The 18,099-nt window shown below is 47.1% G+C and overlaps 1 protein-coding gene across 1 annotated transcript; it reads left to right on the top strand.

The window, feature by feature from the left end:
* Window positions 1-17,376: 17,376 nt before the first annotated feature.
* Window positions 17,377-18,099, top strand: LOC136536844 (secreted RxLR effector protein 161-like). The gene is made up of 2 exons (XM_066529002.1): window positions 17,377-17,703; window positions 18,064-18,099. Exons 1-2 carry the CDS (start codon window positions 17,377-17,379, stop codon window positions 18,097-18,099), a joined length of 363 nt encoding a protein of 120 aa, XP_066385099.1.

The raw sequence follows: 18,099 nt of genomic DNA, 5'->3' as shown, positions 1-18,099 counted from the left end.
CTTCTCCTCTGCATCGTCTATGGTGGGAATAGGCTCCTTCCCCTGCTCCCCTTTGTTAAGGCCCCCCGGACAAGTATTTGCACATGAGGCCGCAATCCTTGTATAGATGCTTGGCCAGGAAGGCGTGGTTTCGGCATGGCCCCTCAAGCATTTTCTCAAAGTGGTTCGGAGTGCCCTCCGCGGGCTTCTGGCCACCTTTGCGGTCAGCAGTGGCCACGAGCGAGTTGTCGCGCCGTTGCTTCTTATTTTTCCTTTTGGTGGGACGGTTGGAGGCGCCTTCACCGGCGTCCTTGTCCCGCCTCATCTTTCCGTCGGAGCAATCAAAGATGGCTCCGACCGCCTCCTCTCCAGAGGCATGACTGGTGGCGATGTCTAGGAGTTCCTTGGTAGTCCACGGGCCCCTGCGTCCTAGCTTGTGGACCAGGGATTCACAGGTTGTCCCAGATAGGAAGGCTCCTATTATGTCAGTGTCGGTGACGTTAGGGAGCTCGTTGCACTACCGAGAGAAGTGTCGAATGTACCCACAGATGGTTTCATTAGCCTTCTGGCGGTAGTTCTTGAGGTCCCATGGGTTTCTAGGGCGTTTGTACGTGCCCTAGAAGTTGCCCATGAAGATCTCTGTCAAATCCACCCAACTCTGAACGGCATTGGATGGTAGGAGCTCCAGCCATGCTCGCGTCGAATCGGCCAAGAACAGCGGGAGATTGCGAATAATGAAATCATCATCACTCACACCACCGGCCTGACATGCAAGCTGATAGTCTTCGAGCCAAAGCATGGGATTTGTTTTACTAGAATATTTAGGGATGTCGGTAGGAGGTCAATACCTTAGGGGGAACGTAGCGTTGAGGATGTGTCGACCGAAGGCCTGAGGACCTGGTAGGCTGGGGCTCGAGCTTCAGTCCTCATTGCTGTCGTAGCGTCCACCACATTAGGGATGGTAGCCGTGGCGTGCTGCTTCTCCATCGTCGCTATGGGTGCGTTTCCGAGCATCGATGATGCTGCGTACATCGTGACCATGGCCGAGGTGTTGATGCACTGGGACGGCGGAGGGCTACCTGCCGCCTAGCGGTGTTTGGTGAATGGACATGTCCCTGGTGGGACGCACTGAGGGCGTGCGCTGGCTAGTGTTGGGTTCACGTCGTCGAGACAACGAACTTTCCGCCTGCTGCGCCACCGCACGCTCAAGCAATGTGCGAATTTCCCTATGGGCCCAGCGATCCTCAGATGTCGCGACCTTTGGGAGGCCATGAAGCAAGGCCAGTGCAGCGGCGATGTTCTAGCTTGCCTGAGTGAAGTGAGGGAGAGTCCCATCATCGGTGAGGATCCTCCGTTGCACATCATGGGCCGAGGCGCGTGCGTGCCCACCGTCTCCACGACGCTTGATCTCCTCCTCGATGTTTCGGTACTCCCAGACAAGCTGTTGTCCGGCATCATCGATCTCTAGCTTTCGTGCTCTTAGTTGCTCCATCCTTATGTGAGATGGAGCCACCGTCTCTGCCTCAATCCTAGCATTGGGGTAGCTAGTTGGGGTTGTCTCCTCTCCAGAGATGCTTTGGACGTGCCCCTCGGGGGTTTGCGTCATGAAGCATTCTCAGGAAGGGTGATGGCTCCCCTTGCTAGAGTCAGAGCTAGAGGATGACTCTGGTTCCTTCGCGAGGAGCCCGTAGAGTGTCTCTGGATCATGTTCGATTACTCCTACGAACTCGCTGTCCGTAGGTGGCTGAACCATGCATAGAGCCAGAAGGTGGCCAGTGGTCGCCGTGGCGTTGCAGAGACCGAATGGAAATGCTGTCGAGGCGCTTCGTATGGGGCCTTCTAGAAAAAGGGGGATGCTGCAAGGGGGCTCCCTGGATAACTGGGGTCCAAGGGAGTCGCCCCGCGGGCCCTCAAGCCTCAGACGGCTGAGGTTGATGGAAGGGAGAGACTGTGTGGCCATGTGGGTCAGCACCAGTTCTCCTCCTAGTGTGATGATAAAATCTAGGTCGCCGACATGCACGTGTGTGCCTGGGGCCCAGCTGATTGCATGGGTGGCCATCTGAGGCCTGATCTGGAATGCACAAGGCCCCTACCTAGCGCACCAACTGTCGGTGTTTCGTACAAGCACTAGCAAGTAAATTTATAGTAATGCGCGTTAGGCTCGAATGGTGTGCTAAAGGACACAAGATTTATACTGGTTTGGGCCGAATGTCCCTACATCCAGTTTGTTGCTGCTCATGTTATTAGCACCAAAAATGGTTCATAGTAGGGGGTACAAACGATCGAGAGAGGGACTGGTCCCAAGTCTCTGATGGAAGGGTTGAAAGGAGGCCAAGAGCTTGGTAGCAGCTTGACTGTGTTTGTGAGTGTCTTGGTGTTGTTCCGTCAAAGATTGGTCCCTTTGGTGGAGGAAGCGCATCCCCTTTTATAGATGAAGGGGCTGGCTTTACAAGGGTGAGGGCTTTAGGATGCGTATTCTACCTAGTCTTGTGGCTCATGTCTACCCGGCCTGGTTCTTTCATTCTGATGAGTGCCAAGGAAGATAAGCGCCTACAATACTGTCGATGCCTCTGTAGAATGTCAGGTTGGTTATAGAATGTTGTCCTACATAGGGTATGGGCCGCAGTACAGTGGTTTTGACTTATGAGTCTCCCTCAGCCTTGCTCCACATGCCTTCTGGTTCCTATGAGTCTCTGTTGGAGGGACGAGGGGTCAGGGTCCGGAGTAGCGCCGTGGCCAAGATCTTCTGACTTGGTGGACCTGAGGGTTAGGAAGCGGGCACAGCTCCCTTGGGTCCATAGCGTGGTGATGGAATATCCGTCGTTCGAGGAGATAGCAAATACTTTTCTAGAGCGTAGCGGTTGTCGTATATCTTCGTCGGGTTCCATGTCCCAGAGCTAAAGGCGGCGCCTACAACTCTACAGGGCGAGGGGCATGCACTTGAAATAGCTTTTGGGCTCTGCGGCGCCCGGAAGGGTCTAAAGCACCTGTCCTATCGTTCCCTGGTAGTATTTTTCCTACCAGGGCGCAGGGTATGGTCCTTGGAGCCATGGTTGACCTAAACATCTTGTCTCATCCTATACCCATCACCATGAGGGAACGAGAAGTTGTCAGGTAAGATGAAATCAGTCTTTAGATATCGAGCAGGGCGAGGCTTGTTCTTAGCCGTCGGGTGAAGCAGAGGCCAGTCCTTATCTTTTGGTCGAGACTGAGCCCGCCCCTCCGGGGTCGGGTGAGGCGGAGTTTATCCCTCAGCCCTCGGGCGAGACCGAGCTCACCCCAAGGTCATCGGGTGAGGTGGAGATTAGCCCTGAGCCCTCGGGTGAGGCGGAGCTATCTCAAAGGCATCGGGCGAGGTGGAGATTAGCCCTAAGCCCTCGAGTGAGGCAGAGCTATCTCAAAGGCATCGAGCGAGGCGAAACCAAACTCCTGTCATTCGAGTAAGGGACGTTACAGCACCCTTATCCATCTAGAAGTTTTTAACACTCGGTGGTTATTGGTTCCACCTCCTGGGGTACCCCGATATTAGGTCCCCGACAGGTAGCAAGGTACTGATCAAGGATGGAGTCCTTAGGATCAGGGACCAGGAGCAGCGACTTCTCGCCAAGGTGAAGAGGTCCCTGAACTGGTTATACCTACTTGACCTAAAGGTAGAGCAGCCAGTGTGCCTGGCGGTAAGGCACTCCGAAGAACTGTGGATGTGGCATGCCTAGTTTGGACATCTCAGCTTTGACATGCTTGGTCAGCTAGAGAAGATAGTCCAAGGTCTACCCCACATCAAGCACGGAGGCGAGCTATGTGATAGCTGCCTAACCAGAAAATAGAGGAGGCTACCTTTCCCAAAGGTGTCCAAGTATCACGTGAAGGATGCTCTCGAGCTCATCCACGGTGACCATTGTAGGCCGATCACGCCTACTACAAATGGTGGTTGGTGGTACTTCCTCCTGCTCATGGATGATTGCAGTCGCTACATGTGGCTGCAACTCCTGGCGAGTAAGGATGAAGTGGCGGCGGCAATCAAGAAGTTCAAGATGTGCGTGGAGGCTAAGAGCGGCAAGAAGCTCCGCATCCTGAGGACTGATCACAGTGGCGAATTCACTTTGGTGGAGTTCGCTGTGTACTACGCGGATCAGGGTGTGGAGCGACACCACACCGTGCCGTACTCACCACAACAAAATGGCATGGTGGAGCGATGGAACTAGATGATGGTCAGCATGGCCCAATCCATGATGAAGGCCAAAGGCATGCCGGCAAGGTTCTGGGGGGAGGCGATGACCATAGCGGTGTTCATCCTCAACCGTGCTCTGACCAAGGCCCTGATAGGCAAGACATCGTTCGAAGCTTGGTATGGGCGCAGGCCAAGCGTATCCTTCCTCCGGACATTTGGCTGCATCGGCCATGTTAGGAAGATGAAGTCGACCTCACCAAGCTGGAGGATAGGAGCACACCCATGGTGTTCCTAGGCTATGCGGAGGGTACCAAGGCATACCGGCTCTACGACCCACACGGAGACAAGGTGCTTGTCTCACACAATGTCATGTTCAACGAGGAGGCGGCTTGGGACTAGAGCAGTCCGAGCATGGGGGGAGCTGGAGTCTTCACCAGCACCTTCATCATCGAGAACCTGGTCATCCATGGTGGTGGAGACGCTGGGGAAGAGGTGTCGAGCACTCCGGGAGGGGAGCTAAGCACTCTAGTGGCAGAGCCGAGCACTCCTAGGGCAATGTCGAGCACTTTGGGAGGGATGCTGAGCACTCTGGAAGGAGTGTCCAGCACTCCTAAAGAGATGCCGAGCATGCTAGGAGTGGTGCCAGGAGGTTCTGCAGTGGTGGCGACCACTACAGGACGGGTGCCAAGCACTCCTGTGGCGGAGCCAAGATGTCTTGCAGTGGTGCCGACCACTCTAAGACTCAGGCTAAGCACTCCTACAGTATGGCCGAACACTACAGGAGTAATGATGAGCTATCTAGAAGTAGTGCCGAGCACTGCAACTAGGGTGCCGAGCACTCAAGGCGCTATGCCGAGCACTCCGATAGAACAGGGAACTCCATCGACGCCGATCAAGTTCGCTTCACCTCCAAGTGACATCACTGAGTTTGTGGATGCCTTCCACGAAGGTGAGGAGGTGCGGTTCCGCAGGCTGGATGACATCATCGGTGGCACAGGAACCTCAGGACTAGCTGGTCAACTGCTCAATGACGTAGAGCTACTACTCATCAGTGCAGAGGAACCACCCGCGTTCGCGCTAGCCGTGCGGGATGGAAACTGGTGACGGGCGATGCTGGAGGAGATGAAGGCGATCAAGGAAAATGAGACATGGCAGCTCATCGATCCACCTCTAGGATGTCATCCGATCAGCTTGAAGTGGGTGTACAAGGTCAAGCAGGATGAGCTTGGCACCATTGTCAAGCACAAGGCACGCCTCGTCGCCTAAGACTTTCTTTAGCGTGAGGACATAGACTTCGGGGAGGTCTTTGCGCCAGTAGCGTGCATGGAGTCAGTCAGTTTGCTACTAGCCTTGGTAGCAGCAAAGGACTGGTGCGTCCATCACTTGGATGTTAAATCGGCCTTCCTCAATGGCGAGCTGGTGGAGACGGTCTTCGTCAGGCAACCTCTAGGTTTCGCCGTCAAGGGAGAGGAGCATAGGGTGCTCCAACTGTGCAAGGCGCTCTATGGGCTGCGGTAGGCCCCACGAGCATAGAACGCCAAGTGTAACACCCTAAAATTTACCTCTTTTGAAATAGAGTTAAAATGATTTATTTATGAATCTTGTGCACATGAAATATAGGAAATAAAAATTTTCATTAATTCAACATAAGGTAGTAACATGTGTGAGCATACATGCTGTTGCATCTTATTTATTGTGATGGATGGTGTTGATCCAAAACTCCAAAGTAAATTGGAATGTTTTTTAAAAGAGTTTGAAAATGGCTTTGAAATAAAAGAAAAGAAAGAAAAGAAAATTTGAAAAATAAAAGTATTTTTAAAGTTGTAAAGTTTATCTTGGAAAGCCTAATGGAATTGTCCATTTTTATTGAATGGGAAAGTATTTATGAAACCAAACTCAAATTGGATTTGAATTTAGCTTAGAATTGGAAGATTAGAAAAAGAAAAGGAATTGGAAAATGTAAGAACTTACAAAGTTATTTTTGGAAAACTTACTCAAAAATTGGTTTATTTATGTTGGAATTAGAAAGTATATTTTAAATTATATTTAAGCTTGATTTGTTTTATATTTGAAATGGTTTTGAATGAAGAAAAGAAATAGAATTTTGGAAATAGAAAAGGATTTTGAAAAAAAAACTCCCCTCTCTCATTTGGCCCAAGGGCCCACCCTTCTTTTCCCCTTTGGCCCAGCATTCCCTCCCTTTCCCTCCTTCCTGATTTCCCGGCCTCGGCCCGCTGCTCGCCTGGCCCAGTCCCGCGCCCATCCCTTCTCTGCCCCGCGCGCCTACGCTCGCCCGTAGCACAGTGGCCTAGCTAGCGCCTACGTCCTGCTTGACCTTCAGCGCTGCGGCCCGCAACGCCCGCACCCACACGTGCTCGGCCCGCTCGGTAGCCTAGCTCCACATGTGCCTGCCGCTCCGTTTCGGCCAGCCCATGCGCCTACGCCCGCCAGCAACCACCTCCTTCTCCCTCTCACTGCTCCACTGGCCCCGCCAGTCAGTCACCCGCACGCGTTTACCTTCTTCCCCGCTGCGACGCTGGCCCCACTTGTCAGCCGCCACTTTCCTTTTCTTCCCGGTGCGTTTTCTTTCCTTTCTTGCTCCCGGTAATGGCACGACCGTATGGCAAGCCACCGCCGCCGTCGAGCATGCAAGGAAGGCGATCAATCTTCCCCGCGCCCTGCTCCCCTTCCTTTTTCCATGCCCCGTCCCTCCTACAAAGCTCCGAGTCGAGCCTCGTCTTCTCCCTTTCCCGGCCGCGCCCGAGCTCAGTCGCCACCGCCGCCCCGTAGCCACAATTCAGTGAACCAGCACCCCTAGCCTTGATGCCGACGTGTCCCGGAGCACCGCCACACCCCCCCCCCCCCCGTGCCCATAGGTAACTTCAATTCTACATGTTGGTCTCGTTTTGATTGGATTCGACCTCACCTGCGCCCTCCCTCTCTCTCTAGTTCGCCGCCGATGTCGACCCTGCCTTCAAAGCCCTTCCCGGACGCTGCGTTTCCCTCCAGACGCATCGCGGTGAGCTCCTTGTCCTTCCTCTACCCTCAGTTCGTCGATTTTTGCGCTAGAATGCCGCATCCACAAGCCCCAATGCCGCCGGCCATGGCGCCCCCGTGGGAAGCCGCTTTGGCATGTTCTCGGCCCTCATTTTTGCGCTCCGTTGAGTTCGTGAGGTCCTGCACATCACGCCCGTGGGTTCTAGATGGTTCGGCATGGCCGGAGTTCCCCGTACTTGCGTCACCGACGAGCTTGGGCCACCTGCACCTATGGCGCCACCGTCATGCTCTTCTTCCCCGATGACCCGCTGCCCCCGCATTCGCTTGCGTCGTCAGATCTGATGAGGACGGCAGTGATTAGCCCATACCTCTTCGTATCATAACCGGTCCACCGGGAAACGTGGACTCGATCCACAGCGTTGCGTCAGCACATGCCCATGCATACGTAGTGCCCCGCACCAATCGAAACGTGCCAGGTGTCAGCCAAGTCAGCAGCCACGGGTCAACCCATAGTCAAAGCCATGTTGTTTTATAGTTAAGCCCCCCTGTTTTTGGTGAATCAACCAGCAGTCCGATTTAGTTCAAAATAAATACAAATTAGCCCTGTTTTTATTCACTTTAGACCCTGTAAATTCCAGAAATAGTATGCCCAGTCCAAAATACATTTAAATTCAGATTTTTAATTGTTTTAATTCAAATTTGAGTTCAAATATTTACAGGAATGCCACTGAATCTTATTTCATGCGTAACTTTTGCGTTTTAAGTCCGATTTGATCCGTTCGAATTGCGTTAGGACCGTATTTACGTTATCTACGTGTTTATACTACTGTTAGGCATGTTTTCAACACTTGAAATTCATGAGTAGATTTAATCTATTATTTAATTAAAGTAAAACTTGTTTAAATCGCAACTTATTTATTTAAACTCTGAAATAGTCCGTTCAAGTTGTGTTTGTTTTGTAACGACGAGATCTACATATTAGTAATGATGTTTACTATATTACAATTTCATAAAAATCATAGTTTAAATCATATCTTGATTAAAGATTATGCAACTAGGTTTTATACATAAGATATGATTTGTTTTACTTTTGTTTTATCATTTAAATCTAAGATTGACTTGATTCAATCCATATTGTTTATAAAATATCTTTTGTATATGAATTCATATAGTTAACATAAACGAAGCCTATAGTTTCTTTTCCACATATTAAGCAAAATCTTTTGGTAGATGTATCTTTTTCATCGTAGCTTCGATTAGCGTGCTTCTCGCGACTGTGTGATCGTAGTGATACGTAGAATCGTATATCAATCTCTTTTATTTAATTTTTCTATGATTGGTGTACTATTCTGATATAGATGCAACTGTATGCTATGCATGTATGTGTATGGATGTTTGTGTAGTGTTCTACGATTGTCCAGTCGGTGAGATACATGTGGTGATCTAAGAAGAAGAAGAAAGACATCGAAGAATAAAGCTTACCGAAGGATCGGTGTGTAAGGCAAGTATAGCATGGGACCATCCTTGTTACCTATTCACATTTAATCACTTAATTCATATTGCATGTGTCTACCTTATTGCCAATAAGGATATCCAAGATATTTGATATCTTGTACCTTGAAACCTTTGGGTTATTGCATGGGATAGTTTTTGCTAGTGCTTAATCAAAACCATGATCTTGTAACTTGACTAATGATATATGCAATAAACATTAAAACATGACTTTTTAGTAACATGGAATTAGGGGGTTAGAGTGTTTAGCTACTTTCTAAATGCTCTAGATTCCTCTCCCTAAGGACTTATCTGTAAGCGATCATCTGGAACTTATAGTACAGCTATGAGGGCCATATGGCTCTAGCTTTAGCTTAGTATGAGGATCTTTTATAGCTTGTTAGTGGTTACCTTTCAGGCGCGGGGTATGTTTCCTTTGCTGCTGGGAAGTGTGTATCGTGCTGCGATGCCCACGCATGCCACTCCTAGAGATGGGCCACATACGCCTGGCGGCCCTAACATGTTAGACGAATTCTTTGAAAGGCTTCATAGTGAACCCTATTGACCTTCCTTAGTAGTGGGTCAAGAGGCTGATCACCTTGGGCAAAAGGGTAAATCATGACTCACAGTGAACGTGTACAACCTCTGCAGAGTGTAAAACTGTTATAACAGTCGTGCTCACGGTCACGAGCGACCTTGGACCCTTATGGAATAGAGATGATCACTACTGGATAATGGTACTAATGATCAATTGTTTATGCTATACATTACTCATGTTTACCTGATCATGTGTTTCTAGGAATGATAAATTCTTTGCTACCCAACTGCTTAAAAAGATGATCTATTAAAGCTAATCGCAGTAAACCAGTGTCAGCCCTTTTAAGCCTCATGAACCCCATGATATATTTGTTAAGTATGACATGTACTTACGCTTGTTTTTACTTTTCTATACATTGGATAAAAATCCCAGATGGGTACCAGATTGTTGGTTTGGAGGAGTTAGGCTTATGGTCAACCAGTCAGTCATCCTTGTGAATTTGGAGTCTTCGCTAGAAGATCGGAGTCAACTTTCCGCTGTCTATTCTCTGAGGTTATTTTCTTTTTACTAATATGTTATGTAATAGGTATTGTCTTTTGATATTACCCTGATTTGTGGCTATATGTGAGATTTGACTTCCTGGGCTCACATATAGTGTGTATCTGGTTTTGTCTTTAAAACCGGGTGCTACAAAGTGGTATTAGAGCAATACTGACTGTAGGACGTAAGCCTAGATAGAACTGGACGTTTTAGCATGCTTTTATCTTGCTTAGTTCTTGTTTTCTCTCCAACCTTGCTATTTGCTAAAATTTATGCTCACTTCAGCCTCTATCTGTTATGAAAACTTTGTCTGTATACTCAATCCTCTATCCTTGTCTATATAGATGGATCGTAATGAGGAGACCACCGGTATCAAAGGTCAGGAGGACCAAGCTACGTTGCCCTTGACTGCATTCAACAAGGAGAAGCTTGTAGCTGTGCAACAACAAGCACCAGAAGGAATGACTCAACCTTGGAGTTTTCAGCAGTGCTTGCCATAAGGTCAAATCAACATACCAAAGGGACCAATGAAGAGACAAGTAGTAGAAGCTTGGAAGAATATGAAGTCCAATGAAGATATTGGAAGAACGGCACATGAATGCTAGGATCACCCACAGCCGAAGCAAGAACAGAAGGTCCAGAAGAAACAGGAGCAAGGAAGTAAAGCAAAGAAAAACTACATCCAAGGAAGATTGAATAATGTGGATATGATGACCACTCATGGAGCTAAGGAGGTTGTGTATGGTATCATTTCAGTAAACTCAGCTTCCGCCACAGTGTTGTTTGACCCTAGAGCTTCACATTCATTTATCTCTAGTGCATACGTTAAAGAACATAAGATAACTATGCTTCCAATGAGGAGACCAGTGATAGTTAAGACCCCAGAAGGAGAAATGAAGGCAAACCACAAATGCCCATGAGTTAGTCTTAACATCAAAGGAGTAAAATTTGAAGCAAACCTTATTGTATTAGAGTTAGTGGACATTGATGTCATTCTTGGAATAGGATGGCTATCTGCTTGTAAAGGAGTGATCAAGTATGCCCAACGTTCAGTGCTTCTAACCACACCGTCAGGAGAAAGAATTGAGTATGAAGGTATTCAGCCTATACCTGAGGACAATGTGGTTAAAAAGAGAGAGGAGATCTCACCATAGTCAAAATCAGGAAGAAATCAACATTCGAGTTCTATTACATTGTCACATCCAGCTCCAATCCCTAGTTAGTTAAACTCAGACTCTAAAGAATTGGAAGTTTCTCAAGCTAAGGTTACTCTAGTCTTTCCACATGAGGTATGTATAGATGGGTGGACAATCACCTACATATAGTTTCAACCCTGAAAGATCAAGCGAGCTAAAAAGCGGTCTAGTCAAACAAAGATGAACTTATAGAATCAGCAAGCTGACAATACTCTAAGCAATAATTCTATGGAGTATGACATCACTAAGGATCCAGCAAAGAGGAAGTGTTATCATTGCTAGTAGGAAGGACATTATGTTAAATCTTGCCCACAGAAGGATCAACAATTATGCCATGGAGGTAGCCAGAGTTAGGTCAATACAGGACTACCACCAGCAAGTGATGGTGACACACAATACAAGAGAAGCCCATGATGAAATTGATGTAGTGGATGACGGTCACTCCCATGCGAGAGATGTCCTTGTAATCATGCCATTTTTAAGAATTAGGAATTTGTGCCCCTTATGTAATAAAAATGATAGTATCATAAGTTGAGTCGATGAATGAGTTATGCATTTTTAAGTGCTTTGTCGAATTGTCATTATGTTTATACTTGTTTTGCATGTTTGTAATGATTGCAATGATCTTGTTGGGTGTTCCCGCAATTTCATTTAGTTTATAGGTTTAAGGTATAAGGATTAATGAAATAAATAGTTGGGTTACGGTTTTCTTCTATTTTCCCTATCTTGTCTTCAGAGCATCCTGTCTTTATCGGTTCACATCTCTGATTTTGGACGATCAAAAATCCTAAGGAAAATTCTAAACAACAGTAGACTACAATCACAAGAGGATGCAAGCTATACTTTGGTATCCCCTACTTTACCTTATCTTAAGGGGGGTAGCCAAGTTGAAGAATTAGTAAGATAAAGTATCATACATTCGAGTTTGCACAAGCGGAAATCAAAGTGCGCAGCGGAAGCGTGGTGGTACTCAAGGATGTAAGAGAGAACTCAGAGTTTCAATGAGTCTTGGTTAGAAGTCCAAGAAAGGTTTATCCAAGATCATCAAGAATTTTGGTAGAGCTACTGGAAAAGCTTTTAAGTTAGTTGTGATAAAGAGACCTCACGCAAGTGTTTAATCCAAGAAGAGGTTAACATAAAATCTAGGTATTAGCTTTGTCAGATCAGGACAAGGACTTTGTATCTACAATAATGCATCTTGTGAAGGTGTGGGATGTGTCCTTATATGCGTGAGTTGAACTAACCTGTTACCTGGAGTTATCCATTGCGATGCATGGAAGTACCCTCTTCTTGAAAGTAAAAGTGACATCTAGGAGGATCACAAGAGTATATAGGACATCTTCACCAAGTTAGTCTTGAGCTTGTGATAACCTTGTTGGAATGAGATTGATTATGACTTGGAAAAGTGCTATCACTTCGAGAAGCGAAGTCATGGTCGATGCCCTTAGCAATGGAGAATTGTGCTAAGAAGGTTCGAGTAACACCAAGAATTAAGAGTTCTACTCCTAGTTCGAGCAACTTCACCAGGATCATTAATGTTTTGAAGATTGCTGGTAGATTCTCTTTTGGACCAAGAAGAAAAGGAAGCCTTGTTGAAAGGTGAACATATGAAAAAAAAATATGGCCTAGTGATTAGGGTTACCTGAGACATGATCAAGGCACCTATCCAAATTTTGGAATTAGTTAGGCAAATTACTTGGAGTAAGGGCAACAATCATGCAAAGTAAAGTGGATCTTTATCAAGACAATGGAACTGTACGAGAAAGCAAAGAAGAATCCACGGATGGAGTATTCCCATATCTTAGTCGACGTCTTCCGAATCTCGAGGACAAGATTCATCTTAAGGGGGTAGAATTGTAACACCCTAAAATTTACCTCTTTTGAAATAGAGTTAAAATGATTTATTTATGAATCTTGTGCACATGAAATATAGGAAATAAAAATTTTCATTAATTCAACATAAGGTAGTAACATGTGTGAGCATACATGCTGTTGCATCTTATTTATTGTGATGGATGGTGTTGATCCAAAACTCCAAAGTAAATTGGAATGTTTTTTAAAAGAGTTTGAAAATGGCTTTGAAATAAAAGAAAAGAAAGAAAAGAAAATTTGAAAAATAAAAGTATTTTTAAAGTTGCAAAGTTTATTTTGGAAAGCCTAATAAAATTGTCCATTTTTATTGAATGGGAAAGTATTTATGAAACCAAACTCGAATTGGATTTGAATTTAGCTTAGAATTGGAAGATTAGAAAAAGAAAAGGAATTGGAAAATGTAAGAACTTAAAAAGTTATTTTTGGAAAACTTACTCAAAAATTGGTTCATTTAGGTTGGAATTATAAAGTATATTTTAAATTATATTTATGCTTGATTTGTTTTATATTTGAAATGGTTTTGAATGAAGAAAAGAAATAGAATTTTGGAAATAGAAAAGGATTTTGAAAAAAAACCTCCCCTCTCTCATTTGGCCCGAGGGCCCACCCTTCTTTTCCCCTTTGGCCCAGCATTCCCTCCCTTTCCCTCCTTCCTGATTTCCTAGCCTCGGCCCGCTGCTCGCCTGGCCCAGTCCCGCGCCCATCCCTTCTCTGCCCCGCGCGCCTACGCTCACCTATAGCACCGTGGCCCAGCTAGCGCCTACGGCCTGCTCGACCTTCAGCGCTGTGGCCCGCAACGCCCGCACCCGCACGCACTCGGCCCGCTCGGTAGCCTAGCTCCGCATGTGCCTGCCGCTCCGTTTCGTCCTTCCCGCGCGCCTACGCCCGCCAGCAATCGTCTCCTTCTCCCTCTCACTGCTCCACTGGCCCCGCTAGTCAGTCGCCCACACCCGCACGCGTTTACCTTCTTCCCCGCTGCGACACTGGCCCCACTTGTTAGCCGCCACTTTCCTTTTCTTCCCGGCGCATTTTCTTTCCTTTCTTGCTCCCGGTAATGGCGCACCCGTATGGCAAGCCGCCGCCGCCGTCGAGCATGCAAGGAAGGCGATCAATTTTCCCCGTGCCCCGCTCCCCTTCCTTTTTCCGCGCCCTGTCCCTCCTACAAAGCTCTGAGCCAAGCCCCGTCTTCTCCCTTTCCCGGCCGCGCTCGAGCTCAGTCGCCACTGCCACCCCGTAGCCACAATTCACTGAACCAGCACCCCTAGCCTCGACGCCGATATGTCATGGAGCACCGCCGTACCCCCCCCCCCCCCCCCCCCCCCGCCCAAAGGTAACTTCAATTCCACGTGTTGGTCTCATTTTGATTAGATTCGACCTCACCCACGCCCTCCCTCTCTCTCTAGTTCACCGCCGATGTCGACCCCGCCTTTAGAGCCCTTCCCGGACGCTGCGTTTCCCTCTAAACGCATCGTGGTGAGCTCCTTGTCCTTCCTCTGCCCTCAGTTCATCGATTTGTGCGCTAGAACGTCGCATCCGCAAGCCCCAACGCCGCTGGCCATGGCACCACCATGGGAAGCTGCTTCGGCATGTTCTCGGCCCTCGTTTTTGTGCTCCGTTGAGTTCGTGAGGTCCTGCGCATCACGCCCGTGGGTTCTAGATGGTTCGGCATGGCCGGAGTTCCCCGTACCGGCGTCACCAGCGAGCTTGGGCCACCAGCACCAATGGCACCGCCGTCATGCTCTTCTTCCCCGGTGACCCGCTGCCCCCGCATTCGCTTGCGCCGTCAGATCTAATGAGGACGGCAGTGATTAGCCCATACCTCTTCGTATCATAACCGGTCCACCGGGAAACGTGGACTCGGTCCACAGCGCTGCGTCAGCACGCGCCCATGCACACGTGGTGCACCGCACCAATCGAAACACGCCAGGTGTCGGCCAAGTCAGCTGCCACGGGTCAACCCATAGTCAAAGCCGTGCTGTTTTGCAGTTAAGCCCCCCTATTTTCGGTGAATCAACCAGCAGTCCGATTTTGTTCAAAATAAATACAAATCAGCCCTATTTTTATTCACTTTAGACCCTGTAAATTCTAGAAATAGTATGCCCAGTCCAAAATACATTTAAATTCAGATTTTTAATTGTTTTAATTCAAATTTGAGTTCAAATGTTTACAGGAATCCCCTGAATCTTATTTCATGCGTAACTTTTGCGTTTTAAGTCTGATTTGATCTGTTCGAATTGTGTTAGGACCGTATTTACATTATCTATGTGTTTATACTACTGCTAGGCATGTTTTCAACACTTGAAATTCATGAGTAGATTTAATCTATTATTTAATTAAAGTAAAACTTGTTTAAATCGTAACTTATTTATTTAAACTCCGAAATAGTCCGTTCAAGTTGCGTTTGTTTCGTAACGACGAGATCTACGTATTAGTAATGATGTTTACTATATTACTATTTCATAAAAATCATAGCTTAAATCATATCTTGATTAAAGATTATGCAACTAGGTTTTATACATAAAATATGATTTGTTTTACTTTTGTTTTATAATTTAAATCTAAGATTGACTTGATTCAATCCATATTGTTTATAAAGTATCTTTTGTATATGAATTCATATAGTTAACATAAACGAAGCCTATAGTTTCTTTTCCACGTATTAAGCAAATCTTTCGGTAGATGCATCTTTTTCATCGTAGCTTCGATTAGCGTGCTTCTTGCGACTGTGTGATCGTAGTGATACGTAGAATCATATATCAATCTCTTTTACTTAATTTTTCTATGATTGGTGTACTATTCTGATATAGATGCAACTGTATGCTATGCATGTATGTGTATAGATGTTTGTGTGGTGTTCTACGATTGTCCAGTCGGTGAGATACATGTGGTGATCCAAGAAGAAGAAGAAAGACATCGAAGAATAAAGCTTACCGAAGGATCGGTGTATAAGGCAAGTATAGCATGGGACCATCCTTGTTAGCTATTCACATTTAATCACTTAATTCATATTGCATATGTCTACCTTGTTGCCAATAAGGATATCCTAGATATTTGATATCTTGTACCTTGAAACCTTTGGGTTATTGTATGGGATAGTTTTTGCTAGTGCTTAATCAAAACTATGATCTTGTAACTTGACTAATGATATATGCAATAAACATTAAAACATGACTTTTTAGTAACATGGAATCAGGGGGCTGGAGTGTTTAGCTACTTTCTAAATGCTCTAGATTCCTCTCCCTAAGGACTTATCTGTAAACGATCATCCGGGACTTACAGTACAGCTGTGAGGGCCATATGGCTCTGGCTTTAGCTCAGTATGAGGATCTTTTCTAGCTTGTTAGTGGTTACCTTTCAGGCACGGGGTATGTTTCCTTTGCTGCTGGGAAGTGTGTACCGTGCTGCGATGCCCACGCATGCCACTCCTAGAGATGGGCCACATACGCCTGGCGGCCCTAACATGTTAGACGAATTCTTTGAAAGGCTTCATAGTGAACCCTGTCGACCTTCCTTAGTAGTGGGTCAAGAGGCTGATCACCTCGGGCGAAAGGGTAAATCATGACTCACAATGAACGTGTACAACCTCTGCAGAGTGTAAAACTGTTATAACAGCCGTGCTCACGGTCACGAGCGACCTTGGACCCTTATGGAATAGAGATGATCACTACTGGATAATGGTACTAATGATCAATTGTTTATGCTATACATTACTCATGTTTACCTAATCATGTGTTTATGGGAATGATAAATTCTTTGCTACCCAACTGCTTAAAAAGATGATCTATTAAAGCTAATCGCAGTAAACCAGTGTCAGCCCTTTTAAGCCTCATGAACCCCATGATATATTTGTTAAGTACGACATGTACTTACGTTTGTTTTTACTTTTCTATACATTGGATAAAAATCCCGGATGGGTACCAGATTGCTGGTTTGGAGGAGTTAGGCTTATGGTCAACCAGTCAGTCATCCATGTGAATTTGGAGTCTTCGCTAGAAGATCGGAGTCAACTTTCCGCTGTCTATTCTCTGAGGTTATTTTTTTTTACTAATACGTTATGCAATAGGTATTGTCTTTTGATATTACCCTGATTTGTGGCTATATGTGAGATTTGACTTTCTGGGCTCACATATAGTGCGTATCTGGTTTTGTCTTTAAAACCGGATGCTACACCAAGCTTGACGCCATGCTGGGTGAGCTTGGGTTTCAACGGTGCGCAACCGAGCACGCGCTCTACCTACGGCAATAGGGGAAGGAGGAGCTCATCGTCGGCGTGTATGTGGATGACTTAATTGTCACCGGCGCGCGTACGGAGGACATCAACAGCTTCAAGCACGAGATGGCTGCTCGTTTTTGAATGAGTGATCTCAGCGCACTCTCCTACTACCTCGGCATTGAGGTGAGATAGGGGAAGGAGGAACTCATGCTCGGTCAGAGCGTGTATGCCTCCAAGCTATTGGAGAGGAGCGGCATGGCTAAGTGCAAGCCATGCGTGCCTCCGATGGAGGAGCGGCCGAAGCTGACGAATGCCAGTACCACGGTGAAGGTGTATGCGACACTCTACCGGAGCATCGTCGGTGGTCTGCACTACCTAGTCCATGAGGCCAGACATTGCGTTCGCCGTGGGCTACATCAGTCGCTTCATGAAGGATCCTAGAGAGGATCACTGGGCTACGGTGAAGCAGCTACTGTGCTACGTCAAGGGGACAGTAGATCATGGGATCATCTTCCCAAAAACCGGCAGGAGTAGGCTGCAACTCACTGTGTTCAGCGATGCAGACATGGCGGGGGACATTAACGGGCGACGGAGCACCTCTGGCGTGCTCGTCTTCCTCGAGTCGGTCCCAATTTCATGGTTGTCGCTGAAACAAAAGGTGGTGGCGCTATCTACGTGCGAAGCAGAGTACATAGTGACGGCCACAGCGGTGTGCCAAGTTGTGTGGCTACGCCGGCTGCTGGGCGAGCTAACCAGCGTGGAAGCTCACCCACCAGCACTAATGGTGGACAACCAGCCCGCCATCGCCCTCATGAAGAATCCGGTTCTGCACGACCGGAGCAAACACATCGACGTGAAGTTCCACTTCCTCGGGGACTGTGTCGATGGAGGGCAGATCGTCATCGAGTTCATCAAAACTGGTCGGCAACTCGCAGACGTCATCACCAAGCCGTTCAGACGTCTTCGACTCACGGAGCTGAAGGAGATGATCGGCATGGAGAGGGTACAAGGGTTAGCAGTAGAATTAAGGGAAGATTGTCAGATAATCTACTGCTACGTGTGAACACAGCAAGGGAAGGCGGCGCCGAAAGGCCCCCTGCTGTGA

This window comes from Miscanthus floridulus, chromosome 2 (genome assembly GCF_019320115.1).
Source record: "Miscanthus floridulus cultivar M001 chromosome 2, ASM1932011v1, whole genome shotgun sequence".
NCBI classification, from domain to species: domain Eukaryota; kingdom Viridiplantae; phylum Streptophyta; class Magnoliopsida; order Poales; family Poaceae; genus Miscanthus; species Miscanthus floridulus.
Note: the sequence above shows the minus strand (reverse complement) of the source record. Positions and strands in the feature narration are given on the sequence as shown.

Excerpts from the sequence above, each read along its gene's own strand:
- LOC136536844 (XM_066529002.1), top strand. The coding sequence starts at position 17,377 with ATGAGGCCAGACATTGCGTTCGCCGTGGGCTACATCAGTCGCTTCATG. Across the intron at positions 17,704-18,063 it reads ACATAGTGACGGCCACAGCG|CAAGGGAAGGCGGCGCCGAA; the intron begins GTGTGCCAAGTT and ends GTGTGAACACAG.